Here is a 20,822-nt window from a genome sequence, read left to right on the forward strand (position 1 = left end):
AGCCAGTAGAAGGAAGAGAGGCTTGGCTCAGTAGCTCTGCTGTGTAATTGAGCGAGCCTGGCAAAACAAGCTGCGATGCAGAAGGGAGCAAGAGAGAGGGAGAAGGAAGCAGACGACAGGCAGTTGCTCGGGGGCCTGAGAGGAGCCCTCCAGGGGCCAGATGTTTGACGCCCCTGGGTAGCCTCTGAACCAGCAGGCAGTGGCAGAATGGGCCAATGGAGTTACTGGTAACTGTTCTTGATGGAAAGGGTGGGACTGCCACACAGGGACCTGCAGGAGGAAGCTGACCTTCATGTATGTGAGCCACAGGTCACAAAGGACAGTGAGGCTGCTAACAGACTGGCAGTTTGGGTCAACTCAGAGATGCCTCTGAGATCAACCCCCAAAAATCCTCCAGACAGCAACATCGGCCTCCTGCCCTGTCCCGTACTCACCCCGTCCTCTAGGCGGATCCACCCGGCTCAAAAAGGCACCAATCGCTGGGGTGCCTTTGAGGTGCCTCTCAGCCGCCTGGGAGGACGGGAAGTGCCTGGAGAGTGCCTGGGAAGCTGTGGACAGGATGTGCGAGCTTTCCTGACACTCCCTGGGCACCCACGGCCCACCCCTTTCCCCCAGCACTATCCGGAAGCTCTGGGACGCTCTTATTTCCAGCCAGCTTTATTTGGAGGGGCTTCAAGCCACCCAAAACCGGTCGTCTGATATCACCCTAAATGTGCTTTTTGTCATTACAAAAATAAAGACTGTACATTTGTTTGTCAAGCGGATAGACATTGAAAGGTATCTCAGAGGAGTCAAACACAGGTTGCAAGATGGCAGCAAGGGGGTAATTAGGACACAACTCAATGTTGATTGGTCAGTGGGCTTTTTTTGTAGCAGGAACTCTTTTGCATATTAGACCACACACTCCTGATGTAGCTAATCCTCCAAGAGCTTACAGGGCTCTTAGTGCAGGGCCTACTGTAAGCTCCAGGAGGATTGGCTACAGCAGGGGTGTGTGGCCTAATATGCAAAGGAGGTCCTGCTAGAATTCCTTACAGGGCTCTTCGTACAGGGCCTACTGTAAGCTCCAGGAGGATTGGCTGCATCAGGGGGTGTGGCCTTATATGCAAAGGAGGTCCTGCTAGAATTCCTTACAGGGCTCTTCGTACAGGGCCTACTGTAAGCTCCAGGAGGATTGGCTGCATCAGGGGGTGTGGCCTAATATGCAAAGGAGGTCCTGCTAGAATTCCTTACAGGGCTCTTCGTACAGGGCCTATTGTAAGCTCCAGGAGGATTGGCTGCATCAGGGGTGTGTGGCCTTATATGCAAAGGAGGTCCTGCTAGAATTCCTTACAGGGCTCTTAGTACAGGGCCTACTGGAAGCTCCAGGAGGATTGGCTGCATCAGGGGGTGTGGCCTAATATGCAAAGGAGGTCTTGCTAGAATTCCTTACAGGGCTCTTAGTACAGGGCCTACTGGAAGCTCCAGGAGGATTGGCTGCATCAGGGGGTGTGGCCTAATATGCAAAGGAGGTCCTGCTAGAATTCCTTACAGGGCTCTTAGTACAGGGCCTACTGGAAGCTCCAGGAGGATTGGCTACATCAGGGGTGTGTGGCCTAATATGCAAAGGAGGTCCTGCTAGAATTCCTTACAGGGCTCTTAGTACAGGGCCTACTGTAAGCTCCAGGAGGATTGGCTACATCAGGGGTGTGTGGCCTAATATGCAAAGGAGTTCCTGCTACAAAAAAAGCCCTGTCTATCACCCAGGGACCCATAGCTCAAGTAGGGAAGGGATCACCCACCCAGGGATCTGTAACTCGGGTGGGGACGGAAAGCAGAGAATTCTCATCCCCTTTTATCAAATTTCACTTCCTGGGATTCTTTGAAAGGAGTTACAGTAGGAGACTTGTGTAGAGTAGATGTGCTGTTAATTTTTTGGGGTGGAATGGACATCATTGAATGGCTTTCTAGACAAAGCTTTCGCCCTCCCACCGGTTGTGTGCAAGAAGCTGCCGCCGCAGTAAAAGAGCTTTTGTAATCTTGGGGTGGCAAGCGGATACATCAGCGCAAATATTTGAAAACTGGATGTTGGGCCCTCAAATTAATCACAACAGCATCTGGCTGCAAAATCTGTACCGTCTGGAGCGTGCCGTGTGTGCTTTGAGGGTAATTTCTCTCCTCAACATATGTCAGTTCTGCCTGTTAGAATGTCAGTTCCACTCAGATGTGTTAATGACGAAGAATGCGCAGTTCGAGGGGGGGGGGGGACGCACAAAACCCGTAATGCCAGATGACTCCTGAGCGGGTGAGGTTCATAAAAAGAGAGCACTAAAAGCGAGTAATTAGCTACCAGAAGTGAATTTTAAGGTCACAGAGAAACTAGTAAAAAGAGCGCGTGTGGGAATCGGCAGACGGAAAAAGGACCCAACCGGCGACCAGCTGTAGGTAGGCACATTTAAAAGCCCCATTAGTTTGAAAAGTGTGCTTAACGCTTCCACTAAAGTCAGCAACACCATCTTGAGCCAGAAGGAGAGGTGGGATATACAGGGCTTTTTTGTGAGCAGGAAGGCAGTTCTGGCTGGCTTGGAGTCAGGGTCTGTGGCCTAATATGCAAATGAGTTCCTGCTGGCTTTTTCTACAAAAAGCCCTGTGTGAAACAATAGTGACATCAGGGGGTATGGCCTAATATGCAAATGAGTTCCTGCTGGCTTTCTCTTCAGGAAGCCCTGTGCGAAACAATGGTGACACCAGAGGGTGTGGCCTAATATTCAAATGAGTTCCTGCTGGCTTTTTCTTCAGGAAGCCCTGCGCGAAACAATGGTGACACCAGAGGGTGTGGCCTAATATTCAAATGAGTTCCTGCTGGCTTTTTCTTCAGGAAGCCCTGCGTGAAGCAATGGAGGCATCAGGGGTGTGGCCTAATAATCAAATGAGTTCCTGCTGGGCTTTTTCAAATACATAAAATGGGGTTTAAAAGCGCTTAACTACAGTAGGTTTTTTTCTAGAGAGCAGATGGGTTGATCCACACCTGAATTTGAGTCCAGTAGCATATTAGACGACTAAGAAGATTTCTGAGGGTATAACCTTTTGAGTCAAAGTCTTTTGTCAGATACGTCTGAGCTATATCTGCTTGGTGGGGTTGTGTCCTGTATATATTTTAGATATCTGACGTGTCCCCAGAATGCGCGGAAAACAGAACATTTTCAGCGAAAACAGAGATTAATCCTTATCAGGGCTGTTGAGAAATGACACCCATTTCATTCACTGGACTTTCGTCCCAGGAATTTTTTTTTTTTTTTTAGGAATGCAGCCTGAAATGTAATATATACAGTTGGAAAACTGCTGTGTGAAATTCACTAATAGTGAGCTACATTTAACATTGAATTTTGTTAGAGAGAGAGAGAGAGAGACATTTTCCGGGAATTCTTCAAGGATGCTAATCTGTTCTGCTGGACAGCCTTTTTAGGTGGCGGGGCCAGCGTTTCCTGTTGGGTCTCCTTCACACTGTTTTATTCCTTGTCTTATTTGTTGTTTGCAATTTGCCTGCGCCAAAACCGTTGGCCAGGTTGCCACATTTCCAGCTCAGTTTATTACCAGTCCATCGGGATCAGATCCCATCATCTACAGTATTGAAAGGAGACTTGGCTATTCTTCTCTGTCTGGTTTTCGTTGCATGTCATTTGGGTAGAAGCATCTAAGGAGGTTCTGCAAGCCTTTGGTCTGCCTGAGTTTGGCTGTGGTGTTCTGCTACTGCTGCTGCTACTACCAGGACTCTTTTTTCTAGCAGGAGCTCCTCTGTATATTAGGCCACGCCCCCTGATGTAGCCAATCCTCATGGAGCTTACAGGGCTGTTAGTACAAGGCCTACTGTAAGCTCCAGGAGGACTGGCTACGTTGGGGAGGAGGGTGGCCCAGGGGTGGAATTCTAGCAGGAGCTCCTCTGCATATTAGGCCACGCCCCCTGATGTAGCCAATCCTCATGGAGCTTCCAATAGGCCCTGTACTAAGAGCCCTCTAAGCTCTTGGAAGATTGGCTACATAAGGGAGGACGCGGCCTAATATGCAGAGGAGCTCCTGCTAGAAAAAGAGCCCTGACTACTACTGCTATTACTACTACGTCATCACCATCACCATCCCCTAAGTGTGCAGAAAAATCTTCCTTTGGTGTAAACGAGCCCAATCTGCAGAATTAAGTATCCACAGATGGACCCACACTTCTCTGTTAGATATAAGTTCTTCTGCTGCTGCTGCTGCTTCTTCTTTCTGCTTCCTCCTCCTCTGCTTCCTGCTTCCTGCTTCAGTTTGTAACTCTAACTCAAATGCACGCTGCGAAGGGTCAGGTCTGTATTCATGGTTTCTTGACGGCTGTACCCGTGCCCAGGGATGGAATTCTAGCAGGAGCTGCTTTGCATATTAGGCCACGCACCCCTGATGTAGCCAATCCTCCGAGAGCTTACAAAAATGAGCCTTGTAAGCTCTCGGAGGATTGGCTACATCAGGGGTGCGTGGCCTAATATGCAAAGGAGCTCCTGCTAGAATCCCACCCCTGCCTGTGCCCAGTCTTCTCTGCTATGCATTCCTGAGTGTGATAACGTGCATGGGATGATGATGTTTAGCGCGGATGGCTAGTCTAGGTGCCTACCTGAAGATGATAAGGTAGCAAGACACATTTGGATTGTTGTTGAAGGCTGCCTGCCATCTCCTCTGCAGCTGTGCACATACAATGATCTCAGTGGGACTTAAGGGACCATACAAGGCAGTGCAGGGATTGTATTGTTGAATAAATCAGTAATTGGCAAAATCGGTAGTTCGAAAGAGATGTGCCCTTGCCAGTAGCTGCCTTTGTATGTTTGGGATCTTCTTTGTGGTCCCTGTGCAGGCCCACACTTGGGGTTCTGAGCCCTGCCTGAATCCAGCCTTGGAGACTCCCATAGAAGCGTCAGTGGGTTTTTGGCGGACTTTTCTCCCAGTTCTGAGGAGCAGGCAGTCACCGAACATGCCACCAGGGCTCTTTTTCTGTCAGGAGCTCCTCTGCATATTAGGCCACGTCCCCCTGATGTAGCCAATCCTCCTGGAGCTTTCAGTAGGCCCTGTACGAAGAGCCCTCTAAGCTCTTGGAGGATTGGCTACATCAGGAGGGTGTGGTCTAATATGCAGAGGAGCTCCTGATAGAAAAAGAGCCCTGCCTAGAACTGAGAGGATAGCTCCACCCCTGCTCAGTTTCTTCTTTACCACTGCCCTGACCAGACCTCGTTGCGATTTCTCCCTACTTACCTCAGCGTTTCTCTCGACGTTTTCCCCTCAACTCTTCGGATTTCTTCAGAGTCTTCAACTTCATCATCTTTGGGGCCTTAAATATTGCCAGCGGATTTGTGCACACAATAACTGGATTAAGTTCCACCGCAGCACAGGCAATAATATATTAAATTGACTGCACTCTTTATTTTGTAGCCTTGTATTGGATAAATAGGATCAGGACAAGATGACTTAATTGTAGATATTTTTTGTGCAGTCAAATGGGTTATATCACAAATAAGTGGATTAATGAAGGACCCTTTTAAGCTGTTCTTCAGGCACATGCTTCTTAAGAGAACTTTTATCTGCAGCTCTTGTGTAGAGTGTGACCAAAGTCCATCATCCTTAGACCTGCATATTCAGAAGACAGATCCTTGATATTTTAAGTTCCATATATTGGTGGGATAGGGCTGCCAAGTTCTTGCTGTCATCTTCTGCCTCCGAGCCTGGTGAGGGGAAGAGACTTGCCAGACATGGTAGCAATGTTGCCAACGATGCGGTGGCTTCACTTCCTGGGTACACTGGAAGTGACATCATGTCACCAACAACATGGGACACTCTGGTATTTGGTCAAAAACTCTATGGTAAAAATGCCTTCTACCATAAAGTTTTTGTTGAAATACTAGAGAGTTCCTCTCTTGTCATGTTTTCTTTGACAGAAAAGTGTATAGTGCAAAAGTTATAATATTTGATCAGATTCATAAATAGTCATAAATAATACCTGTGGCATATCAAAACAGCAGTCAGGAATAAGCAGTCACCCAAGGCTCGTGAATTAAAACCACTGAGCAGTAGAGCCGAAAACCAAAACTGTTCTGTCTCCAACCTTATATTTATCAGAGGAGTTGGTAACAGCTGTCTTCTGCCTGTCTCCCTCCAGTCCGCCCCCTGCTGAAATAACACAACTTTGGGAGGGGGAATATTTCCACCGTCCCTCAGTGTGCTGTGGTTAAAAATCACAGATTTAATTGTAAATGCTATGCCCTGTGTAGGAAGCCCAGTTCTGGAATGCGGCCTGCGTACAAAAGCACACCTTCTCACTCCGTGGGTCAGCGAGATTCCCTCGAAAGGTTCACCGTCAAGTCCTCTCGCTTTTGAAAAATATCTCTCCAAGACGGTCCGAAGCCGCATGCCTGATAATGAACGATGTGTGGCTCTGAAGCAGGTTCGGAGAGCTGGGATTGAAGAGAAAGGCTACGAGACTTGACAGCCGGGGACCTGTTCCCTATTAGATCCCTCTAACCTGTTCCGTATTACCCTTTGAAAAAGCTGTATTAAGTTTTATGCCGGTACATATTGTTTAAGATTTGGGGGGTTTGATTTAAAGCTCACAAGAGCTTGCCGAGGGGGCTGAGGGAAAAGAGTCACTGGCTAAAGAGAAAAAGGGGATTTAATTTTTTTTTTAAAAAAGATTCTGGTAAAGAAAGAGCTTTGCTGAGGCACAGGGCCTAAAACGGCAGCCTGCTTATTGACTCACTGCCGCCCGCCCACCTCTTCCTGTCTTGAAACAGTTTGCAGTTGGGACTATCGGAGATGACTAACGGGCGCATATCTAACTGATTAGAACTGTCAGTGACTCCGCAAAACAGAAGGACGCATTCTTCACGGCTCACTCCTCTCTCCTTTCTCAGCCGTTTTTTGCTTTTTAAAACGTTTCTTAACTCTGTTAACAGTTACAGGCTTACAGGGCCATATATACGAAGCGCGGAGGCTTTTATGTGCTGACTTGCAGGGTTTTTTTTAAAAAAAGTTGGAACTTATTTTATGCACGCAAAGCAACTTTCCACAGCGAAGAAGGGTGTTTTTTTTTTTTAGGGCTTAATAGACGGAATATGGCTAAATGAATTTAAAAACACACGTATACAAAAAATCCCCTCTCTTGTCTTTTCCGGTAACGGATGATATCATCCCATTACCATTAAAATCAGGAGACACTGGCTCCCTAGTAAACGGTTCCCCAGAGCAATATATATTCTTTCCACGTCTCGTTGTGGTGGACTCAAACAAATTAAATAATAAAACGACATGAGGTAAAATATGAAAAGGGCAAATTCCTTTGGGTTGTGCAGCGTTACAAATGGCGCTTTTGCTCAAGCGAACAGGTTTATGCGGGTATGAATGACTGAGTGGAATTTGGCTTTCTGCTCCGAGTGAGTGATTTCCAGTTCTTCTGGGATGTTGTGAGCAACAGAAAATGGCATCCTGTGTTCCATGATTGAACAGCTAAATACAAGGACTGGGGGAGCGCCAAATGGCTAGTGCACTGCTCATTATGAGAAGACAGGAGCTACTGGAAAAGATAATAATACTAAGAAAAGTTGAAGGTTAGCAGGAAAAGAGAAAGATGGATTGACACAATCAAGGAAGCCATGACCCTCAGTTTGCAAGACCTGAGCCAAGGGGGTTGGATTAGGGGGTTGGACTAGATCAGGGGTCCCCAACCACCGGGTCGTGGACCAGTACCGGTCCGTGGCCTGCTAGCAACTGGGCTGTGGAGTGAGGCAGAACAGCCCCGGACTAAAGAAGCAGCACGGCCTCACTCCAAGACTGCCTCCCCCTGCAGGGTAGAAGGGGTAGTGCTGCTGTGACCTTAGCCTACCCTCATTTATAGACTCTTTAAATGGGAGGGGGAGGCAGAAACAGCTCCTATCTCCCCCCCATTTAAAGACCCCCCCCATGGGGAGCAGGGATGTGGCATGGGCACGGGGGAGGGGGAGGCTTTGGTGGCAAAAACCCCAGTGCCGCCCCCCGCCACCGGTCCTTGGAAAAATTGTCTTCCACAAAACTAGTCCCTGGTGCCAAAAAGGTTGGGGGCCACTGGATTAGATTACCCTGGAGGTCTCTTCCAACGCTATGATTCTATGATAAGGCTTTTGGCGATAGGACATTTTGGAAGTTATTCGTTCACAGGGTCGCCATAAATTGGTACTGATTCAGTGGCACTCACAAATGGTTAGCTCCTGTGTTGGCAGAAGAGAGCCCCTCTGCTAAAGCTGTTTGGACCCAAATCCAGATGTTGCTTGTTCCTTTTTAAGCAGAGATTGTAATGCGAAGAAAAGGTGAGCCGTCCCACAGGGAGTGTGGGATAGGGTTGCCAGGTCTGTGTTGGAAAATACCTGGAGACTTTGGGGGTGGAGCCAGGAGAGGGGGGGGTTGCGGGGGGGGGGCTGGGCCTCAGCAGGGTAGAATGCCATAAAGTCCACCCTTCAAAGGAGACATTTTCTCCAGGGGAGAGCTGATCTCTGCTGGCTGGAGATCAGTTGTAAAATCAGGAGATCTCCAGGCCTCACCTGGAGGCTGGCAACCCTAGATGCCTTGCTGCAGTATAGAGTTGAGCCTGCCTCTTGAACATATGGTGACAGTGATTTATTTATTTCATGTCTTCCTCAATGGAGACCAATGCTCCCTTTAAGCTGTGGGGTCTTCTGAGCAAGAATTCTACTTCATGAGCTACTGGCATTAAAGGCATGACTTTCTGCATAAGTTAGTTTGCTTAGGGGCCATTTTTCCTGAGCCAAGACAATAATGTATGAGACAGAGGCTAAAAAACTGTGAGCTAGCTCACACTAACTCAGCTTAGAGGGAGAATGAGAGCACCTTAGAGCCATGTTCTGTCATCCTTCATTTTGTCTTCACAATAACTACCTTGTGAGGTAGGTTAGGCTGAGAGAAAGCAACAGGCCCAGGATCACCCAGTAAAGTGGGGATTTGAAGGCTGTCTCTCCCCAGAGGTGAATGGTACTTCATGCTGGCTGTTTCCACACTTGGCTTGCACTTCAAAGATGTGAGGCCACCTTTGGTACTTACAGAATATTACTGTTAGAGCATCCTTCACGCAACAGGAAAGAAGGTTTTTTTCTCCCCTGAGGAGTTTGCAGTCTAGAATTTAGCCCATGTGAGACAATGGGGGGAGGGGGGCAGAGATGGGGATAAAAAAAAAAGCTATGGGTGATTACAGACCGTTAGTTTGGGCCAACTCAGAGATGCCTCAGAAACCAATGTGAAAAACCCTTCCAAACACTAACATCTGCCTCCTGCCCCCATCCCGTATTCACCCTGTCCTCCGGCATCCTCAGAGCGGCTTACATCATATCTGTTTCCTCCATTTAATCTCCACAACAGCCCCATGAGGCGGGTTAGGCTGAGGGTGTATGACTGGCCCCCGGGTTCACCCAGCCAGCTTCCCTGGCACAATAGAGATTTGATTGTGGATTTCCCAGGTTGTTGTCCCACGATTTAACCACTACAGCATGCTGATTCTCAAACACTGACTACAGATGCTGAGGCTTTGTTTCAGCAGCCGGGAGAGAATAAACTATTCTCCTGGTTACAGGATTATGCAGCTCATTGGACTCCTGAATCACCCCCTTTCTGCTTCTCTGGAATAGTCCTTCCAAGGGTACCATCTTGGGTCTTCCTCTCAGGTTTTCCCTTCCGGAGCTTCTCTTATCTCACTCTGGCTGAGACAAATTTTCCATATGTCACAATGTTGTATACCCTGTTCTATGTACCCTAAAGGCAGAAAGAGGCCCCCCTGTTCCTCCAGTGCTTCCTTTTGCATTCCCGGCTAAGTTTCATACTAGATTCAGCAAGGTGAGCAGAAACGTCTCATGAATGCATTCATTCACTCCCAAAGGACTTTGATACTGGGTCAGGTGCCACAGTTTCCTCCATCTTGCTCTCTACAAGATGAGAACTTCTTCCAGAATTAGGCCTCTGCTGCTTCCAAGGCCGAGCTGACATTTGCTTTTTTATTATTATTTGTATCCTGGGTTTCTCTTCACAGTTGGGACTTGGAGAAGCTTAGAAAGGCATTCTCCCTGCCTCCATTCCCTCACAACAAAAGTCCTGTGAAGTAGGCCAGAAGAGGCCAAGGTCATCCAGTAAGTTTCTGTGGCAGAAGTGGAGGTTCAAACCCAGGTAGTCAAGGGTCTTAGTCTATCCACTACAGCACACCAGCTCTCCAGACTTTTGGCGGAGAAGGAACCTGCCTTGTTCTGGCATCCCTCAAAGGCATCGTCTGTAGTCTCCTTGAGGGAGTGCTGTTAACTGTCCTGAGTGTGTCCTGTCCCAAATCCGTAAGGGGTTATGGACCTGATGTTCAGAGGCACTGCCTCTCTGGAGCCTCGAATTATTTCCCCACCATCCTGTCATAATATAACAAGAGATATTAAATTTGCAATACTTGGCCAGGTTCTAAGCATTAGAATGAAAAAGAAGCAAATATATATATATATGTGCCTGTGTTTCATTTAGGGCAGGAGCTCACAGGAGCAGAGCTCCAGAACCGCTAAATTTTTCTGTGCTCTTGCTTTCTTAACTCCCCCCACCCCCCAAAAAAATACTTGCTTCTGGGCTCCATTGTTCAACCCCCCTATGAATTTTTTTCAACTAAGATTTGATGAACTTTCTAATATTTTCCCCCACAAAAAATGAGAAAACAATTAAAACATATAAAGCAGACAGATGGAGATCTTCCTCATGCCACTGTGGCCACATAGGAGAAAGTAATTTAAAAAGTATGATGGGAATAAGGTTTTATTAGGACAATTTTAATTCAAGAAGCCTTTTAAGGTAGACGCTGAGCTGATATATTTATTTTTCGTACTTATATCCCGCCCTCCCTGCCGAAGCAGGCTCGTGATGGCAGGGGTGTGTGGCAAATGCAAATGAGTTGTGCTAATGAGCTCTGGCACCTCTTTTTCTACGAAATAACCCCTGCATTCGGGAATAAAGTTTTGAATTTGGGGAGGGGGGCAGATTACAATTCTTTCTTGAGGAAATGTGCAACTGTATTCTCATAGTCATTCCTCTTCTTCTTCCCTGCTCCTCTTTCCCCCCTCCCTTATAGGGAAGAGCTTTACATTGACGATAACAGTTCTTACGAATCCCCCCCAAGTCGCTACATACCACAGAGCTATCAAGGTGACAGTGGACGGACCACGGGAGCCAAGGAGTAAGTATTCTGTTCTCCATTTGCCATCTAGAGTCTGGTACTGTCGATAATGTGGTCATGAAGCATGTACAGGTGTCTGATCTGAGGTCTTCCCCAAATACCTTAGCCTGATTCTCACCTGTGCAGTGGGCCCTTTACTCAACACAGAGAGGCCTCTTGCGGAGTTGTTGTTCCAGTAGCAGGGTTTAGAAACAAGGTTCCCAAACAATTTAAGGGGGACTTGGCATCCCCTGACGACTTCATTGGGATACATGGCTCAGAGACCTAGTTCAACTAATACCTAAGCGGTGTGGTTTCCGCTGGGGGTTACCGCTGGAACATCACCCCACAAAAGCTTAGATAAAGCTGAGCCCGCATCATTCAGGACAATAACGTCCCTGGCAGGAGCCCCCAACCCCTAATTAATTTTTTTCCCCTTGTGTGATAGTGTGAGAACCAGTTTGGTGTAGTGGTTAAGTCTGCAAACTTTTATCTGGGAGAACCGGGTTTGATTCTCCACTCCTCCACTTGCACCTGCTGGAATGGCCTTGGGTCAGCCATAGCACTTGCAGAGGTTGTCCTTGAAAGGGTAGCTTCTGTCAGAGCTCTCTCAGCCCCACCCACCTCACAGGGTGTCTGTTGTATGTGTGTGTGGGGTGGGGGGAGGTAAAGGAGATTGTGACCTCTCTGAGATTCAGATTATAGGGCAGGATATAAATCCAATATCATCTCTTCTTCTTAAAATCTGACTAAGTGGATTAAGTCTCCAGTTAGCAAGACTTGAGACAAAGCTGTTAACAATAGGACATTGGGGAGGGTCATTAATTTATAGCATCGCCATATGTAAGCAACTTGGTGGCACGTAACACACACACATGGACATTAAGTGGATGGGTCATTGTTTCACATAATAGTCATGACAAGCAGGAGTTTTTGTAGCAGGATCTCCTTTGCATCTTAGGCCACACCCCCTGATGTAGCCAGTCCTCCAAGAGCTTATAGTAGGGCCTGTACTAAGAGCCCTGTAAGCTCTTGGAGAATTGGCTACATCGGAGGGGTGTGGCCTAATATGCAAAGGAGCTCCTGCTAGAATTCCACCCCTGATATTAGACCACACCCCCATGATGTAGCCAGTCCTCCAAGAGCTTATAGTAGGCCCTGTAAGAAGAACCTTATAAGCTCTGGGAGGATTGGCTACATCAGGGGGTGTGGCCTAATATGCAAAGGAGCTCCTGCTACAAAATGAGCCCTGTTAAAGACTACCAACATTGTTGAGTTTCAGTGACTCACAGAAGCTCATATCCTGTCAAAAATTTTGTCAGGCTTTCAGGTGCTCCCGGACTCTGGCTCTTTTCTGCTGCTACAGACAGACTAACCCAGCTGCTCATCTAGATGTGAAGAAGATAATCTAGTCCAGGGGTGGCCAAACTTGCTTAATGCAAGAGCCACATAGAATACGTGTTGGATGTTTGAGAGCCGCAAGATAGAAACATCAAATGTTTGAGAGAAGGAAGGAAGGCAGGAAGGCAAATTGATGGGGGGGGGGGGAGGGATGAGGGAAGGAGAGGTGAAAAGGAAACAACTTTAAATTTCATTCTCCAAGCTGCCAGTGATTTAGAGAGACAAATGCCCTCTCCAAGCCAGCCAGTGGGGCAGTGGGGGTTTTGAGAGCCGCACAATATCTATGAAAGAGCCACATGTGGCTCCCGAGCCACAGTTTGGCCACCCCTGATCTAGTAGAATGCTTTGATTTCCTCCTCAGGGTTTCTTTTTTTTGGGGGGGGGGAGGCATATTTATGGAATGTCAGGCAATTGATTTTCTTGCTCTATCAAACTGCTGCTCGATCATGTCACAGACACTGCTAGATTTTCTCAGCACAAACTTGTTTTTCGACAGCAGAACCACCACAGAGCCCCTGGGAGTAGGAAGCACCATGATTTACTGTAAAAGCACTGAGATGTCAGCAGCGGATAATGGATGTCCTTCCCACGCCTGGAGACTGTGTGTTTTTTTAAGGCTTTTGCCTAGTCCACTTTCCCTCATATTACATATTGGCGGGAAGCGGAGATGGATTGTGGCACAGCCTTTATCTTTCTACCCCAGTTTAGAAAGAGATGCGGCTTTCAGTCTGGGGGAGGGGGAAGGTCTTTTGGGGGCACATCTGCACGGAATCCCACAGTGGGCACATCTGGAGGGGCCACAGAAGCTGCGGGTTCTCAGAGTAGTCGATAATTGAACTCCCTTCTAAACATCCTCAGCTTTTCTCCCTCCTCTAAACAAAACAGGGAAGTCACACCAGCTTGCACAGATTGTGTTTGTATTGTATTTTCCGCTCTTCCTGTTTAGACATTTATCTCCACGTTGAGCAACACGGCCATTTTGGACTTTTTGTTGTCGTCGTCGTTGCTGTCAAGTCACAGCTGAGTGATAGTGATCCCACAGGGCTTTCATAGCAAGCAGGGCTGTTTTTGTAGCAGGAACTCCTTTGCATGTTAGGCCACACCTCTTTCATGTAGCCCCCAAGAGTTTATAAGGCTCTTAGTACAGGGCCTACTGTAAGCTCCAGGAGGATTGGCTACATCAGGGGTGTGTGGCCTAATATGCAAAGGAGGTCCTACTAGAATTCCTTACAGGGCTCTTCGTACAGGGCCTACTGTGAGCTCCAGGAGGACTGGCTGCATCAGGGGTGTGTGGCCTAATATGCAAAGGAGGTCCTGCTAAAATTCCACCCCTGTAGCCAATCCTCCAAGAGCTTACAGGGCTCTTCTCACAGGGCCTACTGTAAGCTCCAGGAGGATTGGCTACATCAGGAGTGTGTGGCCTAATATGCAAAGGAGGTCCTACTAGAATTCCTTACAGGGCTCTTCGTACAGGGCCTACTGTGAGCTCCAGGAGGACTGGCTACATCAGGGGTGTGTGGCCTAATATGCAAAGCAGTTCCTGCTACAAAAAAAAGCCCTGAAAGCAGGAGACGTTCAGAGGCAGTTTGTCATTGCCTACCTCTGCATATCAACCCTGGACTTCTTTGGTTGTCCCTTCTTTGGTTGCCCGTGCTTAGCTTCTGAGATCTGCCAAGAAGGAACTAGCCTGGGCCATCCATCACTCACCCCACATTTGGGTCCTGAGCTGTAGTCTGAGAATTACTGCCTTGACTGGATAATCAAAATCGGACCTCGATGCTTCGTCAGAGCCCTTGGAAACCTAGCATGGTCAAAACTCATCAAGTGGGAAGAGTAGGGCTCATTTTGTAGCAAGAATTCCTTCCCATATTAGGTCACACACCCCTGATGTAACCAGTCCTCCTGGAGCTTACAGTAGGCCCTGTTACTAAGAGCCCTGTAAGCTCTTGGAGGATTGGCTACATCAGGGGTGTGTGGCCTAATATGTAAAGGAGCTCCTGCTACAAAATGAACTTTGGGGAAGACGCTGGGCTACAGTCCACTTCCGTGCCTTCAAGGGTCTGATCTCCTGTGAGATGCAGGACAAGAAACTGGGATGGCCAGAGGATGTGGTGATCCAGCTCTTCTGATGTTCTTATGACACATACCCAGGAGGTAACATCAGGGGAAGGCCTCAGCCCCTCTGCCTTGTTTTTGGCCATTCAGAGTAACTAGCTGGCCACTGTGTGAGGCAGGATGCTGGATTTGATAGACCACTGACTGATCCAGCAGGGCTCTTCTTATGTTTTGGGGAAGGCTTTGGCCTCTCTGCCCTGTCATTGGACCTCCAGAGGAATTGCTTGGCCACTGTGTGAGACAGGATGCTGGACTAGATGGACCACTGATTTGATTCAGCAGAACTCTTCTGATGTTCTTATGAAGACCTCAGCCTCTGCCCTGTTGTTGGCCCTCCAGAGGAACTGGTTGCCCACTGTGTGAGACAGGATGCTGGGCTAGATGTACCACTCCTCTGATCCAGCAGGGCTCTTCTATATTCCTATGGCCGAGAGGGATAGCTCTGTCTTCTCTTTCTCACTTAGATGTCTCCCGAGCGCTGCCCCAGACAAAAGAGCCCTTGTGAAGCTGAGTGGCTGTCTGCTGGGTGTGCTCCAGTGAGATCATACCTGGTTTTCTGTCCTGATCATTATTCTCTTCCTACTTCCCTCTGTGACTTGCTGACGCCACACCCCAGGCGGCCTGTTCCCCACGGCAGACCTGCAGATTCTTTCCCCCCCCTGGCGGGATGGGCATCGCTCTGGCAAACTCCTTAATTAACAGGGATCTATTTACAGTGCCTGCTTTGTTAACAACAGTTGTGTTTGGTCATGTTCCAGTCACTGCTATAGATAGCGCTTAAAAAAAAAAGGTGTACTGTCAGACCTGGCTAATCCATCTCGGTTTACCTGTCTGTCTGTGTCTCGCAGGCAGACTTATCTGTTAATCGATGCTCTGCTACGGCAGGTCTTCCCCAATGAGACAGCCCTCAATTCCTCCACAGTCACCTTAATTAGAAACCGATTGCAATTAATGGAGAACGGCTGCATTTAAGTGACATTTAGAGCTTAAGGATCATTTCGAGAATAACCACATTAATAAAAAACGTTAAGTCTGTCTAATGGGAATATCTTAGCTTTTTTGCTTGTCTTTGATGCGTAAACAGTTGATGAGACCTTGAGTCTTACTGGAGGTAGTTACAGGAGTGTAAATCCAGTAGTTGCAGCTTTACACAGTGCAGTAGTTTGCCAAGTGAGTTAGTACCTCAGGCGGTTCTTGGAAAGTCTGGGACCGATTTCACACTAGGCTCATTCCGGGTGGAGAGCCCTTTTGCTCCTGTCGCATCTCCGTTTTTGCACAAGCTGCCCTGGAGTTGTGAAACCGCTTGTAAGAGGATCTTGTAAGAGGAGAGCCAGTTTGGTGTAGTGGTTAAGTGTGCGGACTCTTATCTGGGAGAACCGGGTTTGATTCCCCACTCCTCCACTTGCAGCTGCTGGAATGGCCTTGGGTCAGCCATAGCTCTCTTATCTGGGAGAATGGGGTTTGAGTCCCCACTCCTCCACTTGCAGCTGCTGGAATGGCCTTGGGTCAGCCATAGCTCTCTTATCTGGGAGAACCAGGTTTGATTCCCCACTCCTCCACTTGCACCTGCTGGCATGGCCTTGGGTCAGCCATAGCTCTGGCAGAGGTTGTCCTTGAAAGGGCAGCTGCTGTGAGAGCCCTCTCCAGCCCCACCCACCTCACAGGGTGTCTGTTGTGGGGGAGGAAGGTAAAGGAGATTGTGAGCCGCTCTGAGACTCTTCGGAGTGGAGGGCAGGATATAAATCCAATATCTTCTTCTTCTTCTTGCTTGCCGTGGGAAAGCGGCACGCTGACTTGGAGCGTCGGGGCAGCTTGTGTGAAAACGGAGAGAAGCACGGGAGGTAAAAGGGCTTTTTACCCGGAACAAGCCTTGTGCAAAAGCCTTCTGCTTTTGCAGACAAACTGTATTTTCCTTGTTCCTCTGATTAGCAAGGGAGAACTATTGGGGACTCTGTCAGTTCTTGGCAGAGCTTTTTTTTGTAGCAGGAGCTCCTTTGCATATTAGGCCACACACCCCTGATGTAGCCAATCCTCCTGGAGCTTACAGTAGGCCCTGTACGAAGAGCCCTGAAAGCTCTTGGAGGATTGGCTACATCAGGGGGGCGTGGCCCAATATGCAAAGAAATTCTTGCTACAAAAAATTGCCTGGTTCTTGGCAATTTTAGATGTTGCTCATGGCGTCCCTTTTTTTTTGGGCAGGGTAGCGTCCATTCACCCCAGCAAGAGTCTGCAGAGGGTTTTTGCGTTCAGTTCAGTTTATTACTATTACAGTCATTGACTAGAACATTTTAGTCATTTAAAACAACCTTAAAAATGTACCTTATATAAAATCCCACCAAGAATCTGCATGTTACCATTTGGTAACTTAATGGTTATGACTGTTAAGGAAGAATAAACAAGATTCCATTTATCCTTTAAACCAGGGGTCCCCAACCCCCGGTCCGTGGCCTGTTAGCCACCAGGCCGTGAGTTGTATAATTATTTCATTATATATTACAATGTAAGAATAAGAATAAGAAGACATTGGATTTATACCCTGCCCTCCACTTCGAATTTCAGAGTGTCAGAGTGGCTCACAATCTCCTTTACCTTCCTCCCCCACAACAGACATCCTGTGAGGTGGGTGGGGCTGAGAGAGCTCTCCCTGGAAGCTGCCCTTTCAAGGACCAGCTCTGCGAGAGCTAGGACTAACCCAAGACCATTGCAGCAGCTGCAAGTGGAGGAGTGGGGAATCAAACCAGATAAGAATCCACACATTCAAGCACCACATCGAACTAATAGAAATAAAGTACACAATTGTATCGTCCCGAAACCATCACCCACCTCCCTGGTCTGTGGAATAATTGTCTTCCACAAAACCGGTCCCTGGTGCCAAAAAGGTTGGGGACCACTGCAAACCATTTAAAAGTCACTTTAAAGGGGGGCTTTTGTGTGTGCAAAACACCGCCTTCTCACCTGCCTCTGTGAGAGCATAGCAACATTGAAGGAATGCCTCCCCCTCCCACCTCCCGGTGTAGCACTAACAAGTTTCCGCATCTGGAATAAATTTTGGTCTTTCCCATTTGGAGGTCTGCATCCTTGTGCTGATGTGTCTTTGAGACAGGAAATTTCCAAGCCCTGGGCAGACAGCGTTGGCACGCGCTGGAGAATGAACAGGCTTGCGCCTGAATGCAAACATCAGCAAGATGTGCGGTGGGGCTCTGCAAGATGCGAGCGTTTCGGTAGCAAGCACTTCCACATGTAAGGCTCTGCTAAGGGTGTGATTTGTGCAGAGCAGGGTTGAGCAGAAACGAAGCTCGTGCACACAGGACTAGGGGCTGTGCATGTACGAGCTATACACAGGTGGGCTCTGTTGGTCGGGGACCCGGATCACGGCTCAGCTAGGGACAAGGCTTTATATGCTCTGTGTGAGTAGAACCAGGGGTGGAGAAGCAGACAATTCCAGGGGTGTAATTCTAGCAGGAGCTCCTTTGCATATTAGGCCACACCCCCTTGATGTAGCCAATCCTCCAAAAACTTACAAAACAAGAGCCGTGTAAGCTCTTGGAGGATTGGCTACATCAGGGGGTTGTGGCCTAATATGCAAAGGAGCTCCTGCTAGAATTCCACCCCTGCACGCTGATGTGTACTGATAACATGGGATGAATTTGGAGCTTTGTATACTCAGCTACCTGGATGACCTAGACTGGCCCAATCTCATCAGATCTTGGAAACTAAGTAGGGTCGGCCCTGGTTAGTACTGGATGGGAGGCCACCAAAGAAGTCCAGGGTTGCCACGCGGAGGCAGGCAATGGCAAACCACCTCTGAAGGTCTCCTGCCCAGTCGTGGATGCCCCAGGCTAGTCCAGTCCCACCAGATCTCAGAAGCGAAGCAGAGTCAGCCCTTGCTCATATTTCTGTGGGAGGACACCAAAGAAGTCCCAATATCATTGAAAACCATTTCCTATGAACCTACCCTTTAAAAAAGAAATCCAGTTCTCTTTTTAAAAAGAGAGACCTAGCTGAAGCTAAACCCTGAAATCATATTTGCTGTTTCGATGAAATGTCACCTCAAGATTTGTTTGGCTCCATCCAGTTTGTGGTAAGGGCAAGGCTTTTTTTTGTATTAGGCCACACACCTCTGATGTAGCCAGTCCTCCTGGAGCTTACAGTAGGCCCTATACTAAGAGCCCTGTAAGCTCTTGAAGGATTGGCTACATCAGGGGTGTGTGGCCTAATACACAAAGGAGTTCCTGCTACATAAAAGGGGGATAAGATCATATGCGAAGCCATGTTGGATCAGGCCAGTGACCCGCCTGGTCCAACCCAGGCACCAGCAGGAGTTTCATAAGCAGGGGCAGAACTCCAGAAGCCCGCCCACTGTGCCGCCCCCAAAGCACCAAGAATACAGAGCATAACTACCCTAGACAATATTCCATCTATACCGTGTGGCTAATAGCCACTGATGGACCTCTGCTCTGTATATTTATTCAGTTCTCTCTTGAAGCTGCCAATGCTTACAGCTGCCACCACTTCCTGTGACAGTGAATTCCTTGTGTTAATTACCCTTTGGGTGAGGAAGTACTTCTTTTTATCTGTCCTAAGCTTGCTGCTCATTAATTTCATCGAGTGCCCTGGAGTTCTAGTACTGTGAGAAAGGGAGAAGAATACTTACTTCTCTACCTCCTCTATCTTGTAGTTCCACAAAAAATCCAGACCCTTTTTAACACCTGCCCCTTTCCTCGAACTCTTATTTGCAAGGAAGGAGTAGACCTTGAAAAGTGCCTTGCTTCAACCCGTCAAATATTGCATGAGGAAAAACACAACAGCTGAAACGACGAACCCTTAACAGATTAGGGGAATTTTTGGCTCCGTCTTTGGCTTTTCGTTTTGGTTCTCTCCCCCCAAACGCCCACCTTTAATTCTAAAAACCAATTTTCCTGTACAATAGGAGTACGCTGAAATTTCATTTCCTCCCAAGAATTCCTGGGCTAATTAATTGCTGTAATAAATTAGCCGGCCTCAGGTTGGAGGAAGCGAGGTAGCTGAGGCGAATTATGAAGCACGGAACTCTGACAAACAGACGTATGGCTTTTCTTCATAACAGTTATATATCAGCAGAGAGCCCCTTTTGCTGCCAGTGCCTGTGTTTCTTTCACTGAAATGTCTGAAGCCTGGTGTACTGTCCTGTTCCGCATTCCCTCTCTCTCTCTCTCTCTCTGTTTCTTTCTCTGGCGGCTGAAACAGGGCCTGTCACATCACAAACAACTCCTTAATATACACATCTGGCGTTGGCAGTTGGACCAACTTCATAAGAGCACATGATCATCAGTCATTACAAGATTAAAAAAATACCCCATGGCATCATTGATGTTTTTACACTTTGATCTCTTGCCGTCGTGATTCATCTCCGTTATAAAACCCCTCTTTAAAGGGAACACAGACGATGACTTATTAGGACCTTCATCCTAAGTAGCGTAAACATAAAAAAACCGGTGCACATCGTGACAGAACTGCAAGTCGCCCGGGCTGCCAGCTTATCAGTTTAAGACGTGACATCACGCCGTGGATCCTGAATTTGTACGGCTTGTTTGTCAGCGAGGCCCTTTTTGACCTCCTCTTGGCAAGCGGGGCCGAGGGAAGGAGCGCGGCCTCATTTTCGTTGGCAGACGGGGAGCACCGGGCTTACTCGCCCACAGATTCGAGTTTCATGTTCGCAAGGGCTGACCTCCAGTTCACCTTACGGGGAGTTTTGGCCACCTGTGCTCTCAAAAAGCACTCTTGATTTTTCAAGATTTCACATTAACACGCGAGGGCTGGCTTATATTGAATTAGACTATTGGGGCAGGAGACAGGGAGGGCTTTTGCCCAGGAAGGCTTCTGATTGGCCATTGGAGATTTGATTGAATGTGCAGAATTTTTTTAAAAAGTCGCTTAGGTCACAGCTGCCATTGTAGCACAAGGATAAGAACATAAGAGAAGCCATGTTGGATGAGGCCAATGGCCCATCCAGTCCAACACTCTGTGTCACACAGTGACCAAAAAAACAACAGGTGCCATCAGGTGGTCCACCCGCAGGGCCAGAACTTCAGAAGCCCTCCCACTCTTGCCCCCCAAG

At 48.0% G+C, this 20,822-nt stretch overlaps 1 protein-coding gene across 5 annotated transcripts in view; it reads left to right on the forward strand.

The window, feature by feature from the left end:
- RUNX2 (RUNX family transcription factor 2) overlaps positions 1–20,822 on the forward strand; it is a 439,127-nt gene that overhangs the window by 151,386 nt on the left and 266,919 nt on the right. For all 5 annotated transcript variants that reach the window (XM_060231204.1, XM_060231194.1, XM_060231212.1 and 2 more), the window contains one exon: positions 11,126–11,230. In XM_060231204.1, coding sequence (XP_060087187.1) covers positions 11,126–11,230 — 105 coding nt within the window. The remainder of the gene's footprint in view (positions 1–11,125; positions 11,231–20,822) is intronic.

The sequence above is a fragment of the Heteronotia binoei genome, chromosome 1 (genome assembly GCF_032191835.1).
Source record: "Heteronotia binoei isolate CCM8104 ecotype False Entrance Well chromosome 1, APGP_CSIRO_Hbin_v1, whole genome shotgun sequence".
In the NCBI taxonomy this organism is placed as follows: Eukaryota; Metazoa; Chordata; class Lepidosauria; order Squamata; family Gekkonidae; genus Heteronotia; species Heteronotia binoei.